At 38.2% G+C, this 26,952-nt stretch overlaps 3 protein-coding genes across 3 annotated transcripts in view; 2 read left to right on the top strand and 1 right to left on the bottom strand.

Moving 5' to 3' along the window:
- LOC149795966 (uncharacterized) overlaps positions 1-26,952 on the top strand; it is a 125,302-nt gene that overhangs the window by 37,869 nt on the left and 60,481 nt on the right. The gene's annotated exons all lie outside the window — the stretch shown is intronic.
- LOC149795968 (uncharacterized) lies at positions 6,138-12,330 on the top strand. Its single transcript, XM_089965887.1, has 2 exons — positions 6,138-10,668; positions 11,225-12,330. The coding sequence occupies exons 1-2, from the start codon at positions 10,508-10,510 to the stop codon at positions 11,397-11,399; spliced, it is 336 nt and encodes a 111-aa protein (XP_089822013.1). The 5' UTR covers positions 6,138-10,507; the 3' UTR covers positions 11,400-12,330.
- On the bottom strand, positions 12,934-17,307 carry LOC149795967 (uncharacterized). The gene is made up of 2 exons (XM_089965885.1): positions 16,937-17,307; positions 12,934-16,414 (listed from the first exon to the last, which is right to left on the bottom strand). The coding sequence occupies exons 1-2, from the start codon at positions 17,141-17,143 to the stop codon at positions 15,920-15,922; spliced, it is 702 nt and encodes a 233-aa protein (XP_089822011.1). The 5' UTR covers positions 17,144-17,307; the 3' UTR covers positions 12,934-15,919.

Raw genomic sequence — 26,952 nt, 5'->3', positions numbered from 1 at the left:
GTCTGTACAACATGTTTTGGGTAAAGTTCTACCCAGTTCTATAGTAGGGGTAAGGTCACACAAGTGTCCTCCCGAAAGGGTCTTTCAGGCCTGTCCACGACAGTCCTGTCCTGGGTGACGGGTTCTTCTGGCACCGTCACTAACACAGGTTGAAAAGTAACTTTTTTCCTTGAATAACTCTCGTGCATACTGGGCCACCTCTTGTGTCCAAGCCTCAAAACCCTGGTCTCGGTGATGTCCAACATTTGACTCCTAACCAATCTGGTTTCTTCTTCGTCAACGACATGGTAAGTTACTTCAATGAACAATGAACTATCGATCTTGCCTAGGGTTCCTTTTCATATACAGACCAATACCGACGTGACCGTACGGTAAGGTGAAGTGATTGGGAAGTCGCACTCGCTTCTGGTATACAATTTGATAGACTTTTTCCAAGGGTCGACTGACGATGTGGTGAGTGGGTAAACGTACAATCTTGTTCGGTTGATAGGTGGTCACTTTAAAGTTTCCATCCTCTCCCGATTGCAAGGCTTCTTTCAATACCCCAAAGTTGACCACTCGACTGGTACGATGATTCAGAGTCAGTCCTTTCACTTTGCACGTCGTGTGCACTTCTCCTTGTTTGTCCCGGTATTCGTAGCCGTAATTTTTGGGACCACCACTGACGAAACTTAGAATCTTGTCGTCGGGATGCTCGTCTGTCCAGGCTCATAAACGGTCTCCTTCGATGTCAGGGTGCTGTTGACTCGGGTGATGGATGTAAATGCAACTGTCCGTGTCAAAGTACAGGACGCGTTCTTCTAACAGTTCTAAAGCTTCGTACAATTTTAAGCGAGCATGAGCTGTCACGTAAGCTGCAATGATGACATTTCCAAAAGGGTCGTCTTGTACAAAGTCCAGATCTTCTTCGTAATTGACCAAGATCAAATTCTCTCGAACGACGTCCACGTGTTTCATGTATTTGGTTTTGTCGTGAATCATCTGGAAGTAGCGGGAAGGTTCTGTCAAATATTCCGTCTTGGGTAAACACGGTCGTTGTGCCATTTTACCCCACAAGCAATTTAACATCACTTTGGCAAACGATCGCCTGCCTTCGTTTTTTTCGATGTGGTCTAAAGAGATGCCTTTTTGTGCGTAGTATTTCTCTTTGAATTGTATTTGGTCTTCGTGAGTCTGACACCAGGAAGGATAGCCGCTGCCTTGTTTCAGTTTCAAAAAGGCATCCACGTAGTCGGCAAAAATGCCTTTCTGAGTAGGGTCACCCTTGTGGTACTGTTGTGTCTTGGGAAAGTGGCAAATTTCGTACACTTCTAACAGTTGGTATGCCATGTCCAGAGCTTTGAACAATTCCACGCTGACCCAGGTTCCCGTCAAGGCACGTTCTTCCTGGCTGTGATGGCAAGGTTGGTCCTGGTTGCACGTTTCGGCACAAGTACGGCACAATGGAAACATCAGTTTGCCTTGACAATGGTGAGGTAAGACGGGATGGTATAGGTTCGTGGGAGGCAAAACTTTACACTTGATCAAGCCTTCGTATTGTCGAATGTTTTTCAGGTCGATGTGTTCCGTTAACAATTGCGGGTGCCCTACAGGAAAGCGACAATATTTGCACACGTAGGGATACAGCGAACACACGTCCAAGTATTTGATTTCTTCTCCTTTCTCTTCGTCGGCTTGGTACAGCAAACAGGTGGCATTGGTCCTTCCTCCGTACAAACTATCCCTCGGGTTCAGCGGGTCCATGAACTGGTAACTTTCCACGAGGCGTTTAAACTCGGGATCGGTTTTCAAACGGTGATCGTACTCGTGTTCCCACATTTCCACCACTTGGTATCCTTGCTGTTCTAACTTTAGGCGTCGCTGACAAGTGTCCTGGTACAAGTCTTCCATGGTTCGTTGCAAAAACTGATTTTTAGTGTCACGGTCAGGGTAACAGACGGGACATCCGTGAAATAAGCAACCGTTAAACTCGTACACGATCTTGGGGTTTTCTAAGTCCCAGCCATCTACTGAATACGTTCCGATGGTCTTTTCACCTCCTCCGTTGCGGGCATGCTGAATCCATTTGTCTTCCTTGTCGCACAAGTAATGTAACCAACGTAGGGCTTTGACCGAGTATTGACGCTTGACATAGTGGGTCGTTTGAGGACTGATGACAGCCACGGTGTTTTCAGGCATGAATCGTTGGCGGTACACTAAGGAACACGCTTTGGCAATGGTGCAAGCTTCTTTCAAAGGATCGACCCCTCCGTGTTCCATGAACAGTTCTCGAAATTTTCCACAGCAACGTCGTAAAATGTCCACGTCGGAACGACAATACTTTAACATTTCTTCCTGAAAGTCGAAGGGGTCAGAGGCATGAGCCTGGTACCAAGTGTAGAAAGCTTCTCGTTGTTCGGTACGCATGTTGTCGGGGTCGTAAAAGTGAGCCTCAGGCAAATGGGGTAGAACGGCGTGTTGATTGGCTTCCGTATTGAAAAAGTGTGGAAAGTACCCTTTAGCCATTTCTGTCATTCCAAACGTTTTAGGCATTCGGCTCAAAGGCATGGCCAAGTAACTCATCGAATCTTTAAACTGTACTTGTCCCACTTGCATGAAAATGATTTCGGCTCCGTTCAAAATCACTTTAGGACGTTCGGTGCCATGTTCCGTATAGTACCTCAAAAGAAACTGTCCATCGTATCCGGAGAAATTGTGAGCCATCACCGTGGCATGACGATGACAATCTCCGTAACGTTCGATGTCCTCTTGGCTCCACGTCTTGTCGATGGGGTCTAAGACCCATTGGGCAAAATCGGCTAACGTGTTTGGTCCCCGAAAGATTTTTTCACGTCCTCCAGGAATCTTGCTGCAGTGAGGGCAATGACTGAAGATAGGTTCTTGAATGCACTTCTCGCACGCTCGATGAGCCACGCATAAATTAGGGATGTGAATGCCAGTCTCTTTCATGCATTCGAAATCGAAAAAGATGAAATTGCCTTTATTCTTGTGACCGTCCTCTTTCTCTGGTGGGGGTTGGTATTTTTGCACGTAACATTCGTGTTCCAAGTCCACGACGTGGTGACAAATGTGACATTTTTTCTTTCCTCGACATACGTGTGCCTTGGCATTGTTGGTAAGTATGCCTTGTCCACACGTAGGGCACAATCTCAGGAGTTGACAAGCACATTTCTTCTGTGAACCTTGTGTTTTCAAATGTTGCTGGTAACAGGCAGGGCTGACAAACGTGCGCAGACAAGTCGAACAAGGCACTGGTTCTTCGCTCAAACAGGGTGGAGAGGCCAAACATCCTGGGCATTTAAATCCACAATGCTTGTGTTGCTCTCGATTGTTATAACCATAATCACATTTCTCACAATAATAAGCGTATCCCAGGAATCCGGTGATACTGGTAATGGTATCGAAATGGTCATCGTGATGATAAACATGAATGTATTTTCCGTCCTTAAAATCCTGGCCTCGAAACAACAGAGACCCGCGCATTCCTTGAGGGTGCACTTTCAAGATGTAGCGTGGAGCTAGGGCATCTTGCAATTTTTGCATCTCAGGAATGCCACAGGGTGTGTCTTTGGACAGGCCAGCTTGTTGCAACAGGAGTTCTGCTTCGTTTCGTTGTTTGGCTCGATCGGATCGTTGAATAGTGTTCCAGGTTCTTTTCCATTCTGTCGTGTCGTTCTTGTTGGCATAGGTTCGTCCCACCACGATGGCACGGGCTAAACACATCTGGTCATGAGGATTGTGAATTTGGACAAGACTGCGCTTAATGCTGCGAAGCTCGTTCACCAATAACATCTTTTTGCGTCCTGTCCCTTGAGGAAGAGAGACGTGGGCCATTTTCAGTGTGGCTTTACCATCGGTGATGTCAAACTGGTCATTAGATTGTTGTACGTGTTGAATCTTGTCCATGATTTTGGAAGGGGTTAGTTCTGCAGGTCTGCTAAACTCGATCCAAACAGGGTATTTCAAACCGTCGTGATCTATGGATAGTGTCAAGCGATCGTCTTCTTTGGGTTGACATTGTCGCTTGAGTGCGGTGAGCAAAGAATCCCACATCTCGGTGATGAACCCTTCTGCTTTCTCCAAGGGTACGTCGGCCTTGAAATCTTTAAACTTCACCGTGTAGGTGTAAGCCGTGGTTCTAAATTTTCTAGAGGAGCGCTTTTCCGTCTCTCGAATGGAATAGTATTTTTCAGGGTTGACTAAGGGTGACGAACTTGGTTTAGAGGTTTCAAATTCTGGTTCACTCATGTCCTCTTCAAAATCACTGGCATGAATCTGTGCCAAGATTTCAGCCCTGGTACGAGGCGATAGATCACGTTTCTGCCTCTTACTTTCTTCTTCTTCTTTCTTCTCGAATGAATGGGATCGTTTCATCTTGAGTGCAGAACGTCAAATGACTCAAGTTTAAACACCATAGACTAATTTATAGTCTTGGCAAACCAGCGTATATAAAAAGGATGTGTGTCTTGTCCTTTCACTATTCATTTCACTCTCAAGCTGAGCACAACGATGAAAGAGACTACCCAGATGGAACGTTTCGTCAGAGCTTTGCGAGGGGTCATTAGAAAATTCTCTTCAGACCAGCCGACAGACTACTCTCCTTCCTTTCGAGATAAAAGTCAAGATACTTGCTATATCTGTCAGAAGAAAGGGCATTGGTCTTCAGAGTGTCCAGACCGTCAAAAAAGAACAAAAACAGGGGCTAAAAAAGACAAAAGTCAAGATACCTGTTATTATTGTAAAGAAAAAGGACATTGGTCTTAAGATTGCCCAAAAAAGAAACAAGAGGAGTCAGAAGAAAAGAAGGATTCTTCAAAAGAAGAGAGGGATTCTTCGGAAGAAGAGAGGGATTCTTCAGAGGAAGAAGAGGAAGAAAGAAGACAATTCTATTTAAAAGAAGCAAAGAAACAGGAGAAGAAAAGAAGAAGGGAAGAAAATGAGGAAAAAACGGTGAAGAAATTCAAAAAACAGAGAGACTAAATAATGAAAAAGAAGAAGTGTACGAACTTTTTAAAGTGTTCTGTGGTGAATTGTGAATTGGATTGTAAAAAAATGGATAAAAGAATACATGAATGATATAAGGTAAGTGTCTTTGAGTTTTGATTTTAAAATAAGAAGCTACACTCACGTACTCATACACAGACACGTACTATAAGGGTAAAATGGGTGGGTTTATTTTTGAGTTATTGGCAAATTGAAATTGTATTTCTTTTCGAGAAATGTGGGTGGCCCTGAAAAGGGTCTTTTTTCTTTATGGTGTAGGAGTGAGTTTAACCAATCAACTTTAACTGCCTTAAGCCTTTGCCACGGCCAAGGCCTACTTCTGATGATTGGGTTGAAATCACTAAGGGTGGTACGACAGGCTTAGTCACAGGGTTGGCGTGTTTAGCTCGGGAAGGTCGTATTCTCTTCGGTCGTGATAAAGAAGTCTGATACATTTCTTTCAGACTTCTTAACTCCGCTAAAATGTCCAACAGTACCGTGACCGTTTGATTTTCACCCTCTTGTTTCTTTGCTGCTACTTCTTCTTGCTGTTGTTGCTGTTGTTTTTTTCTTACCTCTTCTTGTTGCTGTTGCTGTTGCTGTAGGAGAAAAGCTTGTTCCGCTTCCTTTTGTCGTTGCATAAATTTCTCCAATTCTTCTTTCTGTCTCTGTCTAAAATTCTCCACTTGCGGTAATGAAGAAGGTAACGAAGGTTCCGGAACAAATTCTTGCGAGGTAAGAAAATCCACAAAATCCCAATGTACCTCTTCTGAAAGTAAGTCCGGGTTCCCTTGGGCAGTCTCCCCTGCTGGTGCACACCAATGGATCGTTTTCTGAGTTTCCGTCATGTTGAATCACTGTCGCATAGATTGACTGCACACAAGCGCTAGCGAATCTATATAGACCAACTGACGTCACAGACTACTCTCTTCGGATTGGATGCTGGCTGACTGAATTTTGTAACGCGTGTTTGGATTGGTGAATGAACTCAATCCGTTTCAATCCTGCCTCTACCTATAAATAAGCGCAGTTCAGTGCATTGATTCACCTGTTCTCGTCGCTTCAGGATGTGGACCGATGTGCAATCTTCTACGCTTGTGTCTTCCATGATGTTCCGGACGGACATACCCATGTATGTCCGATCCAAGTGGGCCGTTGTCCACAGGACAAACACCAGCCTGTGGATACGTAGGATCTACGTAGAAAGACAAGGATGCCTGAAAAGAGTGCTGATTTACGGACCAACAGTGAGACATAGCCTAAGGACAAGAAGAAGACCAATGCGGTACCATTTATGTTAATGAATACATTAACATAAACCCAAAGGCCCTTTTCAGGGCCAGCCATATTTCTCGAAAAGAGATAGCCTTTCCATTGCCTACCCCCCCCCTTTTTTTTAAATTTAAATTTAAATTTAAATTTAAATTTAAAAAAACTTTTTAAAAAAAAAACAAAAAAAAAAAAATCCCAAAAGCCCAAACTCTATTCCCCATGTTAATTTCCCTTGTCCCTAGACAGACCCAAACTCTATGTTAAATTCCCATTGTCCCTAAAGTGGCCCAGCGTTTTTCTCCATGTTAAATTTCCATTGTACGTATATTGTCCCACGATTTTTCTCCATGTTAAAACCCCTTGTACGTATATTGACCCACAATTTTTTGCCATGTTAAATTTCCATTGTACGTATATTGTCCCAGGGGTCTCCGTAATGCTAATTCCCATTGTACGTATAGTATCCCACTTAACTACTAAGGTTGTATGCAGTACACACGGTACTAAAATAAAATGGAAGAACTGTGAACCAGTCTAAAAATGGGTGAACAAATAATAGAGTATATACGGGTTTGGTGGTCCATAATTGGTTAATAATGGAAATTAAAATTTCAGTAAAAATATCTTTGAGAGCTGATCCTATATGTAATTTAAAAAAACAGACACAGTTCTATTGATGCAATTTTAGTATTTTTACAGGCTTGACTTAGGAGTACTCAATAATGAAAGTAGCACCTGATTCATTTGGTTCAGAATCAATAACATGTGTTTCATGCACATGTAGATTAAAACAATGCCGTGGGTCATATGGTGTTCTCCACACAGGAGCTTGCACCAAGGATAGTTGTACATGGAAAAATGTAAGTCTGATAATCAGCACCTTGATATTTTAAGCTATTGAAATTTGAATATGGTGGTGTTTCCATATGTTTACTATGAGAGTTGAATTAGTACCGTGACTCCTGCAATGTAGTGTTTTTAGACTTGACAGATTTATTTTAATTGCCTTGATTAATTACATAAACACATGAAGAAGATAACATACAAGATCCATCTGTTGTACCGTAACCACATGTAGTGGATACATGAGAATGTTCAATATGAGACTGATTCACATACCTACAAGAAGACATTGATATATTAAGATAAGATAAGAAGATAAGAATTCTTTATTTCAGACTACAAAGTCCATACCACTAAAATAAAATATTTATATAAATTAAAACATTGTAAACATAAAAGAACATATATATCATACATACAAGTATACAGATACATTTAGAACTATTAACTGTGCCATGCATTGTTAAGAATGAAATTAAATCGCACATTTAAAGAGTAATTTGTTCCATCTACTAATAATATGAGAATTTAAATGAATGTCATAGGTCCAAAGAGATTTCAATATACAGTTCTTACTATTAGATATTATTGTCATCATTGAGAATACATACTTTCTCATTATTTCATCGAAACTGGATACATTATAATTTACAAACATGTTGGAGGCACTGTTCCACCTAAGAAGACCTAATAGAAAATGAAGACTATTGTTATAACCAATAACTAGTTTACTTTTCATAGATTCACTAAAGTTTGTCCACAGAGGAGTACAATGCATAGTGCAGCAATAAGATTTGAATAATCTAATTTTGACATTCAATGAACAATTCTTAAATTTACGTAGAAACATGTTTGTTCGAGTACACAAAAATCGGTAATGTCTCATCATATCTTCATTATCCGACCGATTAGATTTCAAAATATGACCCAAATACGTATAACTGTTGACATATGAAAGAGCATTGCCGTTAAGATGTAGAGGGGGAGGAGATGGTAATTTGAAAGAAGTTGGCTGAAAGACCATGCATACTGATTTTTTTGTATTATAGATTATATCATTCTCAAATGCGTATTGTTCACATATCTTTAATAATTTCCTTAAACCTGTTATAGAAGGACTCATCAATGACATATCATCAGCAAAACTAAAATTGTTAAGAAACAACACATTTGGTGGCAGACGTAACCCCACGTAACACTGACCGAGCTTACGATTTAACTCCTCTCTCTCTCTCTAAAATAACAAAGGGGACAGAATACCCCCCGCCAGCCTCACCCCATTGGTTACATTTAAAGCGCTGGATATTACACTTCCCATCGCACACAGTACAACTGTTTTCCATACCAGTTAACTAAAGTATGAATTATGTAGCCACGTATTTTAATGTCAATCAGCTTTTTAAAGATTGTCCAGTGACTGACCCTATCAAATGCCTTGCTAGCGTTTAAAAACCATGCAAACACTGGGCTGCCATGTTCTACACAATAGTTGACAGTTTCCTTAAAGGCATATATGCATAAATCTGTTGAATGCTGCTTTTTAAAACCAGACTGATTATCGGAGATTGTGACTTCACATCTTTACAGTATGATGCATTCAAATATTTTTGAAATAATAGTCGTAAGAGCTATAGATCTGTAGTTATTTTTGTCCGCCGGGTTACCCATTTTGCTTTTTAGTAGCGGTATAATGGTAACTTTTGTGAAATTATCTGGTACAAAGTTATGCACAAACATGCAATTAAATAAAATTATCAAAAACACGTGAAGTCTAGTATCTGAAAATTTAAAATGTTCCACATATAAAATATCTGATCCTGGACATTTACCACCTTTCTGTCTTGTTATTGCACTTTGGATCTCAGACAATGTGATTACCTCAATACGAGCAGAAGGTGTATTCAATGCTAAAAGCACATGCTTCTTATTCGATTCATTTTTAACACTATTGAGTAAGTCTTCAAAATGATTTTTCCACAGGTTGCATATATTATTCTGACCATGGTTCCCATCAATGCAAATTGGTAGTTTATTGGAAGTTGTCGTAGTATTTTGTTTAACTTGCTTCCAGAATTCACACTGATCGACATTTTCAACTTTTTGTGCTAGCGAGTCTGCTCTATGTTTTACTTCTTCCTTCTTACATCATCTAAGTGCATATTTAAGTCGTGCTCTTGTTTGGCGCATTTGGTTACTGAGATGGCCGTGACGAGGTTTACCGTTATCACGCCACATAATGTAAGCATTTCGTGCGAAGTCGTGTAATTCTTTGACACAGTCATTCCAGCCTGGTATAACCAGGTGACCACGTTTGGATTTACTAGTCAAGCTATTACCAGAGTTCGACAAAGCTTTTACTATATCAGTGTATAATCCATTTATCTGTTTCATATGCACCTGGTTAGTGCAGCAGTGGTCACCACAGACCGCAACACAATGTGGGATCTCAATCTTGTTAAATAAAAATCCTGATGTCCGAGTATAATTCAGTTTTTCGTCAGAAGTAAGGTCTGACCAATTGATGTTGTATTTCAAGTTTAAGAGTTAATTGGGGCAAGAATCAAATTTGGGAATCAAATCAGTCTAGATAGTCATTAAAGTAGGACGATGGTCGGACCTTAGTAGGGTGTGAAGTATTCTCATATCATTTATAGCGGAATGAGCAGACTGTGTAGAGACACAATGATCCAACCAAGACACTTGAGGAGCCTCAGAGGAGAAGTAACTTGAACAATAATATCACATAGTTGTTTACATGCTAACAAGTTGCACTTTGTACACAAATCAGATAGTGACTGAAATCTGTTTATAGAATTATAGTTATTACATTGAAAAGTATACACATATTCTAACGAATTTTGTTGCTGGATATGTGTTGCAACTTTTGCTTATGTCCATGTTCGTTACAAAGATGGCAACAAATCTGTTTTCCATGCAGACATTGCTGTTACCTGACAGTTCTCTTCACATAGTTCAAGTTTCCTCTGACCCTTGCAACCCATTTTTTTATATTTGGACATTTATGTTGGCGTGTAGAGTCAGAGCGCATTCCCTATCGAAAAGTTGGAATTCGCCGACACCATCTGGTGTCGGCATGGGGTAGCCGCTTTCTAGCCGACCCAGCACACTTGAACGACCTTTCATCAAGATATAACTGCATGAAATCGATAGGAATATGATTTATTTTCTCAAAAATCGTGAGCACAGCATTTGTCATGTCTTTGATTCGCTGACAGGCGAGACGAAAATACGTCGTTACTGAAATTTGACCTGGATCTGGTTATTTGCATTCCGAGTCACATGAGGGTTGTTCAGCCGTGGACCTTGTGTGACGTCACGAATCACTACCTCATACCTAAAAATAGAATGTAACCCCCCCCAACCCCCAGCTTCGGACAAACATTACAGTATGGCGGCTCAGTACCATTACGTTTCACTGACAGAAGATGATGTTCCTGGTGGAAAATTACCTTATCCTTTGGTAGAAAATCACTCAGTTGTGCAGCTGAAACGATGTTTACAGTGCAGAGATTTGACCATCAGTGGAAATCTAAGCGATTTGATCAAAAGGTATGTAAAATTCAGTGTGTATATACTGCATGCATTCGATGCTTCCAATATTGGCAATAGAACGGTTAAGTAGAACGAACATCGTGCCTATATAATGTCATCCCCCCCCAAAAAAAAAAAATGTTTAAAAAGTAAATAGACCACCAAAGCATCATTACTAGTTCGTTCTAAATGTAAGAGGTGAATTGATTTGTAAACAAAATGTTCACTGCATTGAAAATCAGAGCAGCAATGCACGATATCGCCCCCCCCCCTCCAGTTCATTTGGTCGCAGACACAAAATATTATCTTTTAACCGGCCGTGAGAACAAAGATATGTGACCTAGTAGTCTCTCTATAAATCCAAACCCTTATGTGCTTGTATCATTTCTGTATCAAAGGGAAATTCAGTGATGAATTAGTTTGTTCAGTAATATGGGGTATTTGTTTCTGTCGGTTAGGTTCACAGGGTTTTTCCCCGAGGTGTGGCGTGAACATTAAATTTTAAATAGTTATTTTGTTGTACTCTATTATTATGATTATTATTATTAATATTATTATTCATCTATCTTTGCAGGGTCAGACAATGCATAGAAGCAGGAAATAGTCAGTCCATTTCATTATCTGTTGATGGTAGTATATGGTATGATCTCAAACTGAAGAAACTTAAAGAGACTGAGACACAGCATCAAGACAAACCTAAAGCTTCTATTCCCCCATATCACAGGTTGGAATATTTTTCCTTCTGTTGATCTTCCTAAGCATTTTAATGCAGGACATGTGCATCATCACATTATAGAATCAGTGCAGTTTACAGGACAAACCCAAAATACTGAAGAGAATGAGAACGATGATGATGTGCAGGACTTACATACAGCTAAATCTTTAAATAGAGGAAGAAACTATTTTAAAAGTGGCCACGTACAGTCAATGAAAGACTGCGAGAAGAATGGCACATATTATTTAAAAGCTAAAGTCATGGCTTCTTATGTAATGAGTACTATGTACGATACAATGGTACAAATTTCTAAAGACAGTGGATTTGTTAGAGATGCCTCATGTACATGCATTGCATCTTCAATGGTCAGGTGTAGCCATGTTTGTGCGCTTCTTTTTGCAATGCTGGACTATATTGAAAAGAATGGAACTGATGCTCAATCTTGCACATCAAAATGCTGTGAATGGAACAAGGGACGTAAAAGATATAAGGACCCATAGTGTGTGTCAGATGTGATTTATGAAAATATCAAGAAAAGAAAAATCAGTGATGTTATACTGTATGATCCAACACCAGCATACAGTTGGCGAACTCCTCTGAAAGCTGTCACAGATCTGTTAAATGCTATTGAAAGCAACTCTACGTCATCATCAGAAAATGTGGCAGTCCATCCTTTACAGGCAATATGCAGATTATGAACTAGATGCGGAATCAAAAGCACTTCTGTGTGAAAACAGGAGTGCTCTTCTCCAAAACATTTTGCTACCAAGCAGCCCTTACCCACAGGAAATTGTAAAGGAGCAAGGAAGTGCCGAATGGTTTTTGGAGAGGCGCATTAGGGTCACAGCCTCGGTGAGTAAGACTGTGTCAACAGCAAGCAACCCCCAGTCTGCTCGTTCCATTTTAAATAAAATTTTGTGGGAGGAGAAGGCTTTAAAGTCTTGTGCAATTTTATATGGAATAGAGAATGGAAACTGAAGGATTTTCTGCTGTGAAAACAGGATTATGGGTCAATTCCAAGTACCCAGAACTTGCTTGTAGTCCTGATGGATTAGTTTTAGATCCTGGAGAAGAAAATAAGTATGGACTGCTTGAAATAAAATGTCCACAGATTCTTCAGGGAAAAGATATTAGGACGTTTGATGAACAATTAACCAAGAAGCTACAAAGTGGCTTTTGTCTCCGAAGATCCAATGGACATATCGAGTTAAGAAAAAATCATGCATATTACTTTCAAATTCAAACACAACTTGGTATAATGGGACTTAAATGGTGCGACTTTGTGGTATGGTCTGATATACATTTTGAAAAAATAAGAGTCCAATTTGACCAAGAGTTTTGGGGATCACTTTCTGAAAAGTTAATTTCATTCCATCACAAATGGTTATGTCCAGAATTCTTTGAAATGAGAATTCCAAGAAGGCTGATGCCAAAGAGTTTGTGATAAATAGTCAGGACTGCAGGCAATTCATTTCATTTGGAAGAATCTTGACAGCAAGAGAACGATAATGAATCAATCAATTTAATCTTGTACAAGACGACTAATACAAATTTAAAATAAGTATGTATTTGTGTGAAAATGTTTAATGAGGTACAAGATATTTACATTGACATGTAGTGTGTGCATGTAACAGGCTGAAATGTGATTAAGAATATTTTTTCAGTTACTAGAAAAACCAAGATACACTGAAAAACCGAAATGCATATGTATTTACATGTTCTCTCTGTATATTTTCCTAGTTATAGCATGCGTCAATTGTCATACTTTATTGGACAGGTTGATCGTTCCGGATGGGAGGTGGTTTGACTCTATGTATGTATACCACGATTCGCCATGTATAAGGTCTGTTGAATGAAGTACGACCGAGTGACATCATTACATGAATTGTGCTATAAATAGAAAAAAAGCAATTCGTATCTAAATCACAAAAATCATATTTTATTTCACTTTATATTATTATTCAAACAAAAATAATAATTTGTGTGGAAACTGATATATACAGAGAGAACATGTAAATACATGTGTATTTCAGTGTTTATAGTAACCCATATATTTTTGTTTTCAATAAAAGTAACATTATTGTGTTTTTTCATAAATGCTGCATGTTGCTCTTTATAACTGACAATTGTATTTTATAACCTGACACTGTATTTTCTATTGCGATTTATATGCCAATAAAATTAAATTGTACAAAAATCAACTTCAACAATGATTTTTCATTTCTCATTCATGGCTGCCTGTAAATTACTGGAAGGTCATTGGCAGAGATACTCATTTGACAAGAGGTTCCTGGAAATTTACAAGACAACAAACAACATAAACAATTTATGTTATTATTGGTTCCAGACTCAGTGGCATGGTCTTGTGCAATAAACGAAAGCTTTTCGCTCTTTCGATTGCCCTTTCCACATGAATTCGATGTTTAGCCACATCTTTGGTTAGTGCTTCCTCTTGTGCAGTGAAAACCTTCCTGTCCCTTAGAAAGGGAGGAATGATAAGTTCAACTTGAATCTCATTAAAAATGTTCTTGATGTTAAAACCCGGATCTGCCATCACAACATCTCCAGGATTCAAATATATTTTAAGAATCCAGATTTAAGTACAATTTCCTTGTCAGAAATGGACCCTTCAAATACATTGCTTACATACATTATTGCACCATTGGGGGCAACAGCTATGAGTACTTTGTAAGTTGAATGGGCTTTATAGCTGGAATAGAGGCAGGGATCATCCTGGGCTTAGCCAATGTCGCAAATTGCGATTTTTTTTCCTTATTGGCGACAAAAATATCCCATCTGGCGATTTATTTGGCGACAGACTTTTTGGTTATTTAATTTGTACATACAATCATAGATTTGGACTGGATAAATTAAAAGGGAGAACGAAAGGAAGCCACAAATTTGACTAAGCAATGCATTGGAATATATCTGTTACACAAACGTTCCTTTGTTCGTATTGACAATCCCATCTTTACAGTGCATTGTTACATAATAATCTGCTTATGCTGACATCTGGGCCGAGTACTGTATGCTGTGATACAGTCCATCATGTTACCGAACTATACCTACAACTGACCGTCTTCTTAAGACGCGAATAGAACAGATACAATTAATTGAATGGCTAATCCTTCAATTTTTTTTTACATATACCAATACAATAGTTTTGCTGAACCTTCATAGAAAACTGATAACCTTTGAAGTACCGACTACTGTGTATAAATACAAAAATAATTATTTATTTCTCAAAATACAGGAGTGAAAGAATCCCTAAATTGGGTGTGAATTTATGCTTATATATACGGTCCAATATTGCCAGGTTTTGGCTCGTGTAAGTTTCATTTGGGGGAATGGAGATCTTATTTTGCTTGTCGAGAAAATGTATACAACATTCAGTGATCATTCTTGGGATTTAAAAAGCAATTCACTACAAGCTTTGTGAAGCTAGCCAATGGGGGGGGGGGGGGGAGGGGCATTTAATTACGGAATGCATGCAATCGACGGTCGCATTATATGTCACTTATCATACATTGCAATGTACAATCATGGGGTTTTATTATTATTAAAATGTCAACTAAAGTTGATAATGCATTGGTTAGTCAGGAGTTGGCTGGCTTTGTGGCTTATGCTAGGGTTCAAGTTCTCAGGAATGGTATGGTGTATAGAGGTGTTAAGGACTTGATTCAGATGTCAGTGCAATCCAGGGTAACGTACCCTTGCGCATCTGCGACTGCTGAGAGACTACTGGTGTCACCTGTCAGCACTGTAGACTGTGAACGTGGATTCAGTAAGATGGACCTCATAAAAACTGACATCAGAAATAAACTCTGCATCTCATCTCTCGAGAATTTAATGAGAATCGGCATGTACAGATGTGAAAAATTAGACTTTGAAACTGCATTCAACAAGTGGGCAGCCCTAAAATCGCGACGGATCTTCATGTAACACTTTGTTAATGCTTGTTGTAATTAAAGTATTAACTAACTCATCTTTTGTAATTTTCATTGCCTGTTACATTAATAGACTAAATTAACACTTGGAAGAATGTACACTACTTGTTCTGGCGACACTTTTTGAAAATTGGCGACATAATATTGAGGTTGGCGATTTTTTTGGCGACAGCTTTTTAAAAGCCAGGACCATCCCTGAGAGGTTTCCTTGTGTTTGAAAATTGCTTGATTGCTGAACAAAAAATTCTGTGCAATCAATTATACATCTTAAATTCTTGTATTTTTTAAAGGATCTTGGCATTTTTTCCTTTACACGGCATCTCTCTGCAAACATGAAATCTTTCAAGGGTAAAAACTGGGTGTACAAAAACTGGACCCATGTTGTTATAATATTTGACACAGTAGCCTTGCTAACACCAAATCTATAGGCTTGGTCCTGATTAACAAGCACAAGTTTAAGATGCATCAATGTCATTAGTAAGGCATTTTTGGGTGACAGGCGACAATTTACACTAGAACTGACTTTCGATTTGCTGCCTTTGCTGTACCAATATTTCAAATGTTCAACAGCAGGGCTTATAAAGCTCCACAATGTCACGAGCTGGACTCATGACAAGCCTGTATAAAATTTACATTTCTGATCATCATCTTCTACTTCTGATATGTCAAAGTGGACATGGCAAATATGCTGCTGTATTTTTTCGGATATTTCTATTTCTCTGCTTGATGTACTTGGTTGTAGCAAATGAAGCTCAGATTTCAGCAGTTTGTTCTCATTTTGTAACAACTTGTTCTCTATTCTTGAACACACATCATGTGTATCCCTGGATATCATTGTCTGGCATCCAACATCTTGTGTGCATGGCATTTCACTCACAATGACACTGTCATATGTACTGTCATTATCATGAAAGCTGGTCATAAGTGGAATGGTATCAAGTTGTCTTGGAGAGTCCACATCTGCAAGAAGCATCACTGGGCTACAAGCCAAATCAAGCAGTGCTTGTGCTACATCCTGTGTGTCCAATTTCAGCTGCTTCTTAGTCGACCTATTTATGTCTCTCTCTTTGGGTGGTTTTCTCTTGTTGCAGTAATGTTGAATCTGTAAAGAAAAACAAATCAGTAAAAGAAAGAATGGGATCAGAAATGGGAGACCTTATTCTTAAGTACACACACATACACACACACACAAATCAGTGTGGGATCCAATAATGCATGTGATACTCTAACTGCACAAGGTTATTACATCATCATAATAACTACAAAGTTTTGTGAAATACATGAAACAATTAAGGTGTAGTCATAAAAAATGATGATAACAAAAATGAATAGACAAATGGAAACTTATTTGGGTATCGCAATTCTTTTATATCAACTGGGTCTATTCGGAATGTAATCATGTACATTGAAACAAAGTGAAACAAATGATGTAAATAATATACACACTAGAAAACACCCACCCACATTGAAGGGTAATTTTATCACATGACAAACGTCTTAACAACATGTTATTATTCACATGCAGAGTTTCATTATGGCATGGTTATTTATTACACTTTTCTAAGGAAACGTTATGAGCAGTAGCCTTGGTATGTGTTACCTACATGTATACATAAACACTTACCTGTATAGGCGTTAAAGTCGCAGGCATAGGGTCGGGATGCTGCTCGCTGGGTCCATATCCACCAACGAAGTGAAGAGTACAAATAAACGTGTCCTTTGTGACTTTTTCAACGTCAAAGTTTTCCCTTCCGCAAGCTCTAAGCCATCGACGACACCTGTCAAGATCTTTGTTTGGGTTTCGGAATGGAATGAAAGTAACTCCCATCATGTAATCTTTGTTGCCATATCTAGAGTCACTACGGCAAATACCATATCAACAGTGTTTTACAACCATTATTGAAGCTTAAAAACAAATGTTATCGCTTAGAATACGATGAAAACAGCAATACAGTTTACTCACGGCTGATTCTATGTTTGTCCGAAAACAATATGGCTGACGGCGCAATGCCTAGCGGGTAAATGACATCATAAGATATTTATAGCTGGCTGAACAACCCTATACAAATCTCGGTACCTGCGTGTCAATGACATCAGAGGTCACATAGTCACGTGATACCGACTATAACAAAAATCTCAAGTTGTTGTACATAGAATTTGGACATACTATATAGAAGTCACTTAATGTTTGTAAATAAATATAATGCACACTTAATTCTCAACAAATTTATTCTGAGAACAACGAACAGAAACCTGTCGGTATCGCAGCAGGGTGGAGAAAGCCATTTTCAAGAAGTACCGAGCACGTGTCAGCGATGTTTGTTGGTGTCACGTGACTACCAAATTGACACGTGCTCTTCGTAGTGAATCTAATTTTCTTCAACATGTACAGATTTTCGTCGTTCTTTTCACAATAAATATTTTTGAGAAGTTTATGTTTATTCATTTTTCTATACAAATTACATGACTTTTATTTATATGTTTGATTTGTTTTCCTACGGCAACACTAGAAATGGTCCGTTGTTGATATCACGTGACTGTTTGACCTCTGATGTCATTGAGATGTAGGTTGCGAGAGTTGTGTAGTCACGTGACTAGGAATACATATGGCTAGATCCCTGTCAAATTTTAGTAACGACATATTTTTTTCTCGTGTATCAGCGGATGAAAGACTTAACGAATGCTATGATCGCAATTTCTGAGAAAATAAATTATATTCCTATCAATTTCACGCAGGTATATCTTGATGAAAGGTCGTTCAAATGTGCTGGGTCGGCTAGAAAGCGGCTACCCCATGCCATATGGTGTCGGCAAATTCCAACTTTTCGATAGGGAATGCGCTTTGACCGTACACACCCAACATAAATGTCCAAATATAAAAAAATGGGGTGGCAAGGGTCAGAGGCAACTCGGACTACTCTCCACAATACAAGCATGCCTAACCCCTTTTATAAGTCGTATGTACTGGTCTATATTCCTAAGGAGCATGGCAGTACCTCTGTTAGACAAGTGGATTTTGTCTCGCTGGTATAATTGATGGTTCACTCTATTGTCTTTTAAGGTTCTGTATTGCGGAACAAAGAGTATTTTGAAATTTTCACACAACGTACTTATGGTGCCATTTAGTGAAGTCATAAATACATCCTTTCTTGGCGGTAGACCTGAGATGATTATTTTACATTCTGTGTTTTTGGACCTGAAGGCATACAACAAGCTTTCATAATCATCCTCAATGCCCTTCAAAGATTGGTCATTACTGTAATTATTGCCACCAATGAGAATAATTACAGTATGATATGGTGACATAACCATTTCCAATATTTTTTCTGCAGTAGTATTAATGGTTGCACCTCTATGGGTTTTTATATCCGTTTTATATAACCATCTTGTTCTTACTCCTTTGATTTTTGATGATCCTATGAGAAGAGATCTGTCTTTAACTATGTTGTTGATTTTGACAAGGGGGTGGGGGGTCAGATGCATTGCTTGGATTTATTGATTTCCATGACTATACTGACTGAGAGTTTGGTGACTGCTGTATTTAGTATTTGTATTTAATTTAGCTTCTTGCTGTGGGTAATTGGAGGTTGTCTTTAGAGCAGTTCCTTCTGTACCTGGTTTTGATGTTGAGTGAGACACATGATGGTCAGTGTTTAGACACATGACGGTCAGTGTTTACAGTATGGGCTTTAACTAATTTTTGTCCCTGCGCATCTAATACCTGTAGAAGACACTCATCTTGTTTAATTGATGTGGTTGCATCTGTTTGTGTGTATAATGATTTTTTCCTAATAGCTGGTTTTGGTATGGTCTGAGTGCCCTTGCATGCTCTTGTGTTTTGGTCCTTTGACATGTTTGTGTATTGTGTTGTCTGGGTTTCCTGGCACACTTTTTTGCACCTGGTTTATCCATTGGAACGCTTTGTAGACTCATTGATTTTAGTGCAGAGAGTTCCTGTTCTAACATTTCTACTTTGGCCTCGAGATTACCTATCATTACTAAGCACTGTATGGAGGAGCAAGTCTGGTTATGGATTCCATGGAACTCAAAAAGGGTTGTTTTCACCCTTCAGCTCTCCTCAGTATATTAGCTGGATTGAGCATTAAAGTGAATGTGTGTTATGGTGTAGGTGTCCCATGTCCACCCATAAGTGTTAAAAGTTTTTATGTTTGAGATTAATGAGCAATACAATTTTTTTTTGGTCAGGGTTTCTCTTTGTTTTGTTCGTCAGATTTTCAAGTTTTATTATCCCATAGAAGGCTTGCAGGGTGGTACTCCCTTCCCTCTACCTGGGCTGGCACTGGGTCTTGTTTCTATCCCTATGTGCTTGAATCTAGGATTGTACCCCCCCCCCCCCCATAGGGTTTATTCAGTCCTAGGGTTGGTTTCCTCTCTGTGGGTCCTCATCACGTACTTTCGCGTAGTGACTTTGCCGGAGTCAATGCCAGAGTCAATTTGTGTCTGTGTGGTGTTATTTAGTGAGTGCTTCTCTTGTATAGTTCTTTTTTACTGTTCGGACAGCAGTAATTTGATCAAATTGACCATAGTTGTTTTCCTTACCTATCCCTATCCTTGTAAATGGAATTTTGAATATTTGTCTTTAAACCAAAACTATAATTACGTGTTAGAAACAAAAAAATTAGTGTTTATGTGTTTCATATTTGTGCTTTGTGCATGCATGTTTTGCATGGTATTAATATGTGTTCTAGTTGTTCTGTATGCCTTCGCATACTGTTTTCCAGTTATTTATTAAGGTTCAGATGCACCATGGCACTAATTTTTATTTGATTAGTACATATTTAAAAGTGATCTTTGTTGGTGAGTAATAAAGAGTTGTTCTAAGAGACATAAATAAAATCCCAGAACATTTTAAAATATTTGGCATACCTGTGCAAACATGGTTCTACAGTTGCCACCTGACAAGGCCATGTGATGCTTGTGGCATTCTAGGTCACAAAAAGTGGAACTGTCCCCTCAAAAACACACAACTACACCAGGGCTCCAATGACAGACAACAACAACAGCACACAAATGAGACTAATGCAGAAGAATTAATGGAACACTCTGAAAGACCCATAACACTTCTTCAACCATCCACCACACTTCCAAAAATACCAACACCAACACAATCACACTCACAACTACCCACATACCAAGACACAACTCCTACCACACCAACAATTGTGTTACTGTTTACTGGATTATGAGATATGTGGGCTTCAGGGATGGGTGTTGAAGCCCTTGGCTGAGAGGTAATTGATTTCAATCTGGTGTTATCTACCATTTGCTGACAAGTGTTGATAAAATAATTTACCCATTCTGTGTAGCCTGGCCCTTGTACATGAATTTTACCAGTTGTTATGTATAGAGTTACTGTGGCAGAATCTGTATGCATAGATTTATATAGATCAGTCCATTATGTGAGTGTCCCTGCTGGAAGTGTAGATTCTCATCCAAGAATTTCTTGATTGTTGGCAACTGTATGTAACATTTTTATAAGTCTTTGGTATGACTCAGCAGAGGTTCAATATGCTAACTTCCGCATCAAACAAAAAAGTTGGATCGAAATCAGAGTAAACAGTGGACATAGCAGTGTAGAGATACATACAAATATATCTTTACACCATTTTCAATTGATCTTGTTGATCTTGTCAAATGCTTTATAAAATTCTACATGCAAACAGTAACATCTACCACTAATTATGGTCAAAAGTTGAGTTGAAATATCTGGATTTTAGATCCTGAATAGAGTTTAGTCTTTCTTGCAATTTAACATCATTGGCATAAAATTTTTTTACCCACTCAAATGCAAAAGATGCATCGATGCAGCAGTTCATTGACATAATCAATACATATTTCTCAAACAGCATGTTTGTGAATTGGCTACATAGCCATAATTAAAAATGTATTTGTATGTATCTGATACATGTTTAGGCTCTTACAAAATGGAACAAGAAAAAAGTGAAGACAACAAGCTTTATAAAATTTAACAAATAATTTATTTCCCTAGAAAAACAAGTTAAAAATGAGAAAAAAAACTTATGATTTTACGAATCAAATCCAAAAATAATCCAGGAATTAAAAAATAGAAATCCTAGAAGTATAAAGTACTAATGAAACTGAGTTCGAGTCCCAATGAAATCCAAAATGGAAGGCAGTGACATAATCTGTAGTCAGCATAGTACTGTTGTGTCGAAAATTCTTTGTTTGATCACAGAAAATAACAGTCCAATTTGAATTTTGTATAAATTTTGATAAATGTCCTTGTCCAAGAAGTAATTTAGAGCACTAGTATTTCCATGGAAATACTTTTCTTTAAAATAAAATAAAATAATTAGCCCCAAAACTGGCACAACATAAAACATTTGGACATCTTCACTGTTAAGGCAAGTATGACTATTATTTCTCAAAACATCAACAATGAATCAAGCTACAACGCAAAACAGATGCCCGCATGTGGGTCAATCCTCTGAAAAAAACCTAATTGATACATGTTATTTAACACGTAATCCAAGTATGGCCTTGGTTCTACTTTATGAATCTTACTCTGAGAAGGAATAATAATAAAAAATTAAAGAAGTTGTTTACTACAAACTATCACTGGTTCTAAATCAAGTCAGGAACTAGGTCAGCATTAAATACAATGTTTCTTTAAAGTTGTTTACATCAAAAATTAAAAAAAAAACAGAACCAAACTCTATTCCAGTAAATAAAGTTAAATTACAATAGCAAGTAATGGAATAAAAAAATTTAATACTTACTAACAAACAATTAAATCAAATATAAATTAAATCAAATATACATAACACTGTACACTGACATATTGGAGTTCATATAGTTACAAAATTCATTTCTTTCAGAATATATGGTAGCAAAAGTCATACAGGTCAATTATTCATTCAGCACTGACTATTTCAGTAATGGGCATCAATGTTTAAAATTTGATTCTACATACATTTAGGTAGCAAGTATTCATTTCATTTGGAATCTTATACATTCCATGAGAAGGTCATTATTAGACGCCCAAGAAGAGTATAAGGTGAAATCAATGTTAAAGTTTGTAGACCTTTTTGGACAAAATGAAGTTAAAAGTGAGATCCAGTACAAACCGGATTGAATGTCGCATGCTCTGTTGTCACAATGAAAGCTATGTATTTTGATAAATCAATTCATACTACCCTATACTGTGACAATTCCAGTCGATATTCTCTCTGCTTGACCCAAGTTTAGTACATGACTACCATTGTAAAAGTCGATAGAGATCAAAATTATTTGTCTGGAATTTTATTGATGACAGTTAAGGCGCAGATCAATCAATAATCATGATTGAAAAGACTTTGGTTAAGAAAATTAGTGTTCAATTTTAAAAGAATAATTTATTTTTAATTTAAAATGAGTAAATGCACATACATGACCCATGTGACTTTTACTATAGGTTTAAATGCATGCAGTGTGAATGCCTTCCTATTTAGTGTTCACATTAGTTACTTTGCACTTGACTCTTTATAGAAGCATAAAGTAGTTCTCTGTACAGTTTATGGTATACAGAAATATATGCAGGTGGGTATGATCACATAGTTATGTTCTGACCAATTGAATTATTCCATACATTTAAGAACCGATTCAACTACAGTTATTATAATTTGATGATGGCTTATGATTATCAATCTCAAATATCTCTGAGCAAGATGACATACTCAATATGCAGGCAAGAAGATGTGGTGGCTCAGTGGTTAGTGTGCTGGACTCATGACCGAAAGGGTGCGGGTTCAAATCTTATCATCGGACAGCCTGGATCATCAACTGAAGTGTGTTAATTTATTTACATTCAGTATTATAAATTACACACTGCGAAATTACTTTAAAAAAAATTAGAGCAAGATTTATTTTCTTCTATTTTAAAAGAGTAGAAACAACACACAATAAACCCAATCTGATCCCATGAGAAAGTATCAAGGAGCCATTAGCTGCATATGATTGAATCCTGACTGATGCAGTCATTATTTTTACTACAGTACCATGGCTTAGGAATTTAGCACAATAAAAAGTTAAAGATCTGTAAAATATAGACGTTTTTGATCCTGTACATGTCATTGAACTAAATGGTTCATCGCATTCTCAGATTTAAAAAGTTTAGACTGAATTTAGTATGATATTTATATCAGTAGTGAAAGGGGTGAGATTAGCATCAATGGGAATTAGCATTACAAACACCCCCTGGGCGAGATTGGCGTCAATGGAAATTTAACATTAACCACCCTGGGCGAGATTAGCGTCAATGGAAATTTAACATGGGCAAAAAACCCTGGGTAAGATTAGCGTCAATGGAATTTAACATTGGAGAAAGGAAAAAAAGGAAATATTGAGATTAGCGTCAAAGGCATTCGAACAATGGAAAAAAAAATATCGATTCTAGGGACAAAGGCAATTGAACATGGGGAATAGAGTTTGGGTCTGTCTAGGGACAAGGGGAATTGAACATGGGAATAAAGTGTGGGTTTGTCTAGGGACAAAGGGGAATTGAACATGTTAGAAAAAAAAAACTACTTTAGGGACAAGGGGAATTGAACACGGGATTTTTTTTTTTTTTAAATTTTTTTATAAAGGGGTAGGCAATTGAAAAGTCATTCTCTTTTCGAGAAATATGGCTGGCCCTGAAAAGGGCCTTTGGTTTCTTCTTCTTCTTCTGCTTCTAATTTCTTCTTTTTCTCCACCAACTTCTTATTTTCTCACCTACACTCTTTTTCTTCTTTTTTTTCTCCTCCTCTTCTTTCTTCTCTTCCTCCTCCTCTTCTCATTTTCTTCTTCTTTTTCAATTTTTTCATTCCATTTTCTTATTCTTATCCTTTCCTCTTCATCCTCCTTCTCCTCCTTTATTTCCTTCATCACACCACTTATCATGTCCTTTGCTTTTCTTAAGTTGTTAATCTCCATTTTTACTCTATGTGGACTATAAGAATAGTGGTCTTCATTGAGTCGTACTAGCATTTGTTCTATCATGCCCAAATTGTCAAGGACATCTTGCAATGTTTGAAATTTATCGAGGTGGTTCGAAGCCATCTTCTCTGTAGAATGGTTTGAACGATGAATACTGTGGGTTCTTATACGAAAAGCGTGGACGTGAAGGAAAACATCCCCCTAAAACATAAAATTGATATTACCTAGATCATGACCTAACATCATGTGGACGTGAAAGAAAACATCCCCTACTTTTCTCATTTCATGTAATATACTATCCACATAAGTGAAGCAACAATAAACTAACCCCAAATCTACTATTTACACACGCAAATCATTAAAACAAACCCAAATCTACTATCCACACAATCGTACGTGAGCTGTTACAAAACCCAAACTATACTCTCCACATAAGCTAAGAAACAATAAACAAAATCCATAATCTACTATCCACACAATCGTACGTGAGCGGTTACAAAACCCAAACTATACTCTCCACATACGCTAAGAAACAATAAACAAAATCCATAATCTACTATCCACACAATCGTACGTGAGCGGTTACAAAACCCAAACTATACTCTCCACATACGCTAAGAAACAATAAAGAAACCCATAATCTACCATTCACACAAACTTACGTGAGCAGTTACAAACACAAACACACAAACACATACACTCGCACTATGAAAAAAGAGTTAGTGTTTATATTCACACTACTCTACCTACACACACACACACACACACACATTGGCAAATGGATGGTTATTTCTTTTCTAGAGTATTGGGTAGCCCTGAAAAGGGCTGTTTTTTTTTTTTGGAACTTCATGGACACCTGGTTAATGGTGGCACCTTCCAGGCCTGGCGCCACATACACATCTTGTTCCCCAGTTGCTTTTTACTTTTTTGGGGGAGAGAACAGAGGCAGGATATGTGGCTTCAGAATCCCATTTTTCGGTTTCTGGGATTCTGAAATTTCTTCTTCTTTTCTCCTATTCCTCCTCCTCTTCTTTGTATCTTCTCTCCTCCTCTTCTTTGTATCTTCTCTCCTCTTCTTTGTATCTTCTTTCCTCCTCTTCTTTGTATCTTCTCTCCTCCTCTTCTTTATTTCTTCTTTCCTCCTCCTCTCTCATCCTTCATTCTTCAACAATGGCCTCCGCGGCCAGTTCGTTCAACAGGTGCCTGGCATATTCCAGATGCACATGAAGTTCCATCAGTTTCGCCAGTCTCGTGTTCATTCTGGTGTTGATCAATCAACAAGGGTAGCTGGACTGCCGAACGAGTTTCAATTTATACTAAAACTGAAAGACGTGAAGGAAAACATCCCCCTGAAAAACATAACATTGATCTTACCTAGATCGTGACCAAAAAAAACAAAACAATGCGCGGACCTAAAAGAAACACTCATTCACTTTTTTATACTGCTCATCACTATTCTAAAAAATTATTTCATTAATCACTCCAATATACTATTCACATACGCAAAGCAATAAAATCAAACCCCCAAATCTACTCTCCCCACACCTCCAACAGCCAAAAAAACAAATATCATCTTAATCTACTATCCACACCAACGTACGTGAGCACTTACAAATACACATTCTTATACACAAACACATACCCTCACACTATGAAAAAAGAGTTAGTGTTTATATTCACACTACCTACACACATTGGCAAATGGATTGTTATTTCTTTTCTAGAGTATTGGGTAGCCCTGAAAAGGGCTGTTTTTTGTTTTTTTTGTTGGCTATGGCAATCTTTTAATTTCTAAGAATGCGATGTCCTCTGAGGACAGACTTTCTGGCAATAGGTCTGCTTCTTCGGAAAGAGAAGAAGAACTCTTTGGTGTCGATACGACAATCGACAAAGCCTCTCTCAGGTTCAGGTTCCTGCTGCTGTTGTTGTTGTTGTTGTTGCTGTTGCTGATGTCTCTGAAGTCTGTACTTCTCTGTCCATTCTTCTTTTTCCCTGTTCACTTCTTCTCTGAAGAGCTCATCTATCAGGTCTTCAGTGACTTTTAACATTCTCACATTCTCTATCTCTTCTGGCTTCGGTATCAGACCATGTCTGACCCTATGCAAATTCACGTAGGCTTCGTTGAGTTTAGCTAGTTTGGAGCACATCTTCGTAGGAGGATGAGTCGACAATGGATGGTTAGACTGGAAACAACCCGGTTCTTAAAGTCAAAGCGCGGACGTGAAGGAAAACATCCCCACACGGTTTTCGAGTCGCAGCGTTCAGTGAGTGTCATGAGAGGGATAGTAAGAAATGAAAGAGCATCAATCCAACATTCTTATAGCTAAACAAACCACAAAGGCATTTTTTTTTCAAAACACAACATTTTTAATTCAAAAATCACTTAACACTAAACAACAACAACTCTAACATATTTTAAACAATAATCCAACATTATAACATCAAACATTTTTTTCTTCAAATACAGTCTACTTTAAACAGGGCTGACAACGTTGTGAATGAAATTGTGATTTCCACTGTTGGAAATCATTAGGCCATTGATGGACACTACGTTTCCTAGCTTGAGACAAAAGATAAGCATAATGGTCACAAAACCATCGATCTACTTTCACATCATTTCTACAAGAAGAACGAGGATCAAAATGAGTTACTAAATGTTCTAAGGAATAGCCCAGGCTGCGATGATGCAGAAAATACACACAG

The sequence above is a fragment of the Sinohyriopsis cumingii genome, chromosome 7 (assembly GCF_028554795.1).
Source record: "Sinohyriopsis cumingii isolate HCF-2022 chromosome 7, ASM2855479v2, whole genome shotgun sequence".
In the NCBI taxonomy this organism is placed as follows: Eukaryota; Metazoa; Mollusca; class Bivalvia; order Unionida; family Unionidae; genus Sinohyriopsis; species Sinohyriopsis cumingii.
This window is presented reverse-complemented; position numbering and strand designations above follow the sequence as displayed.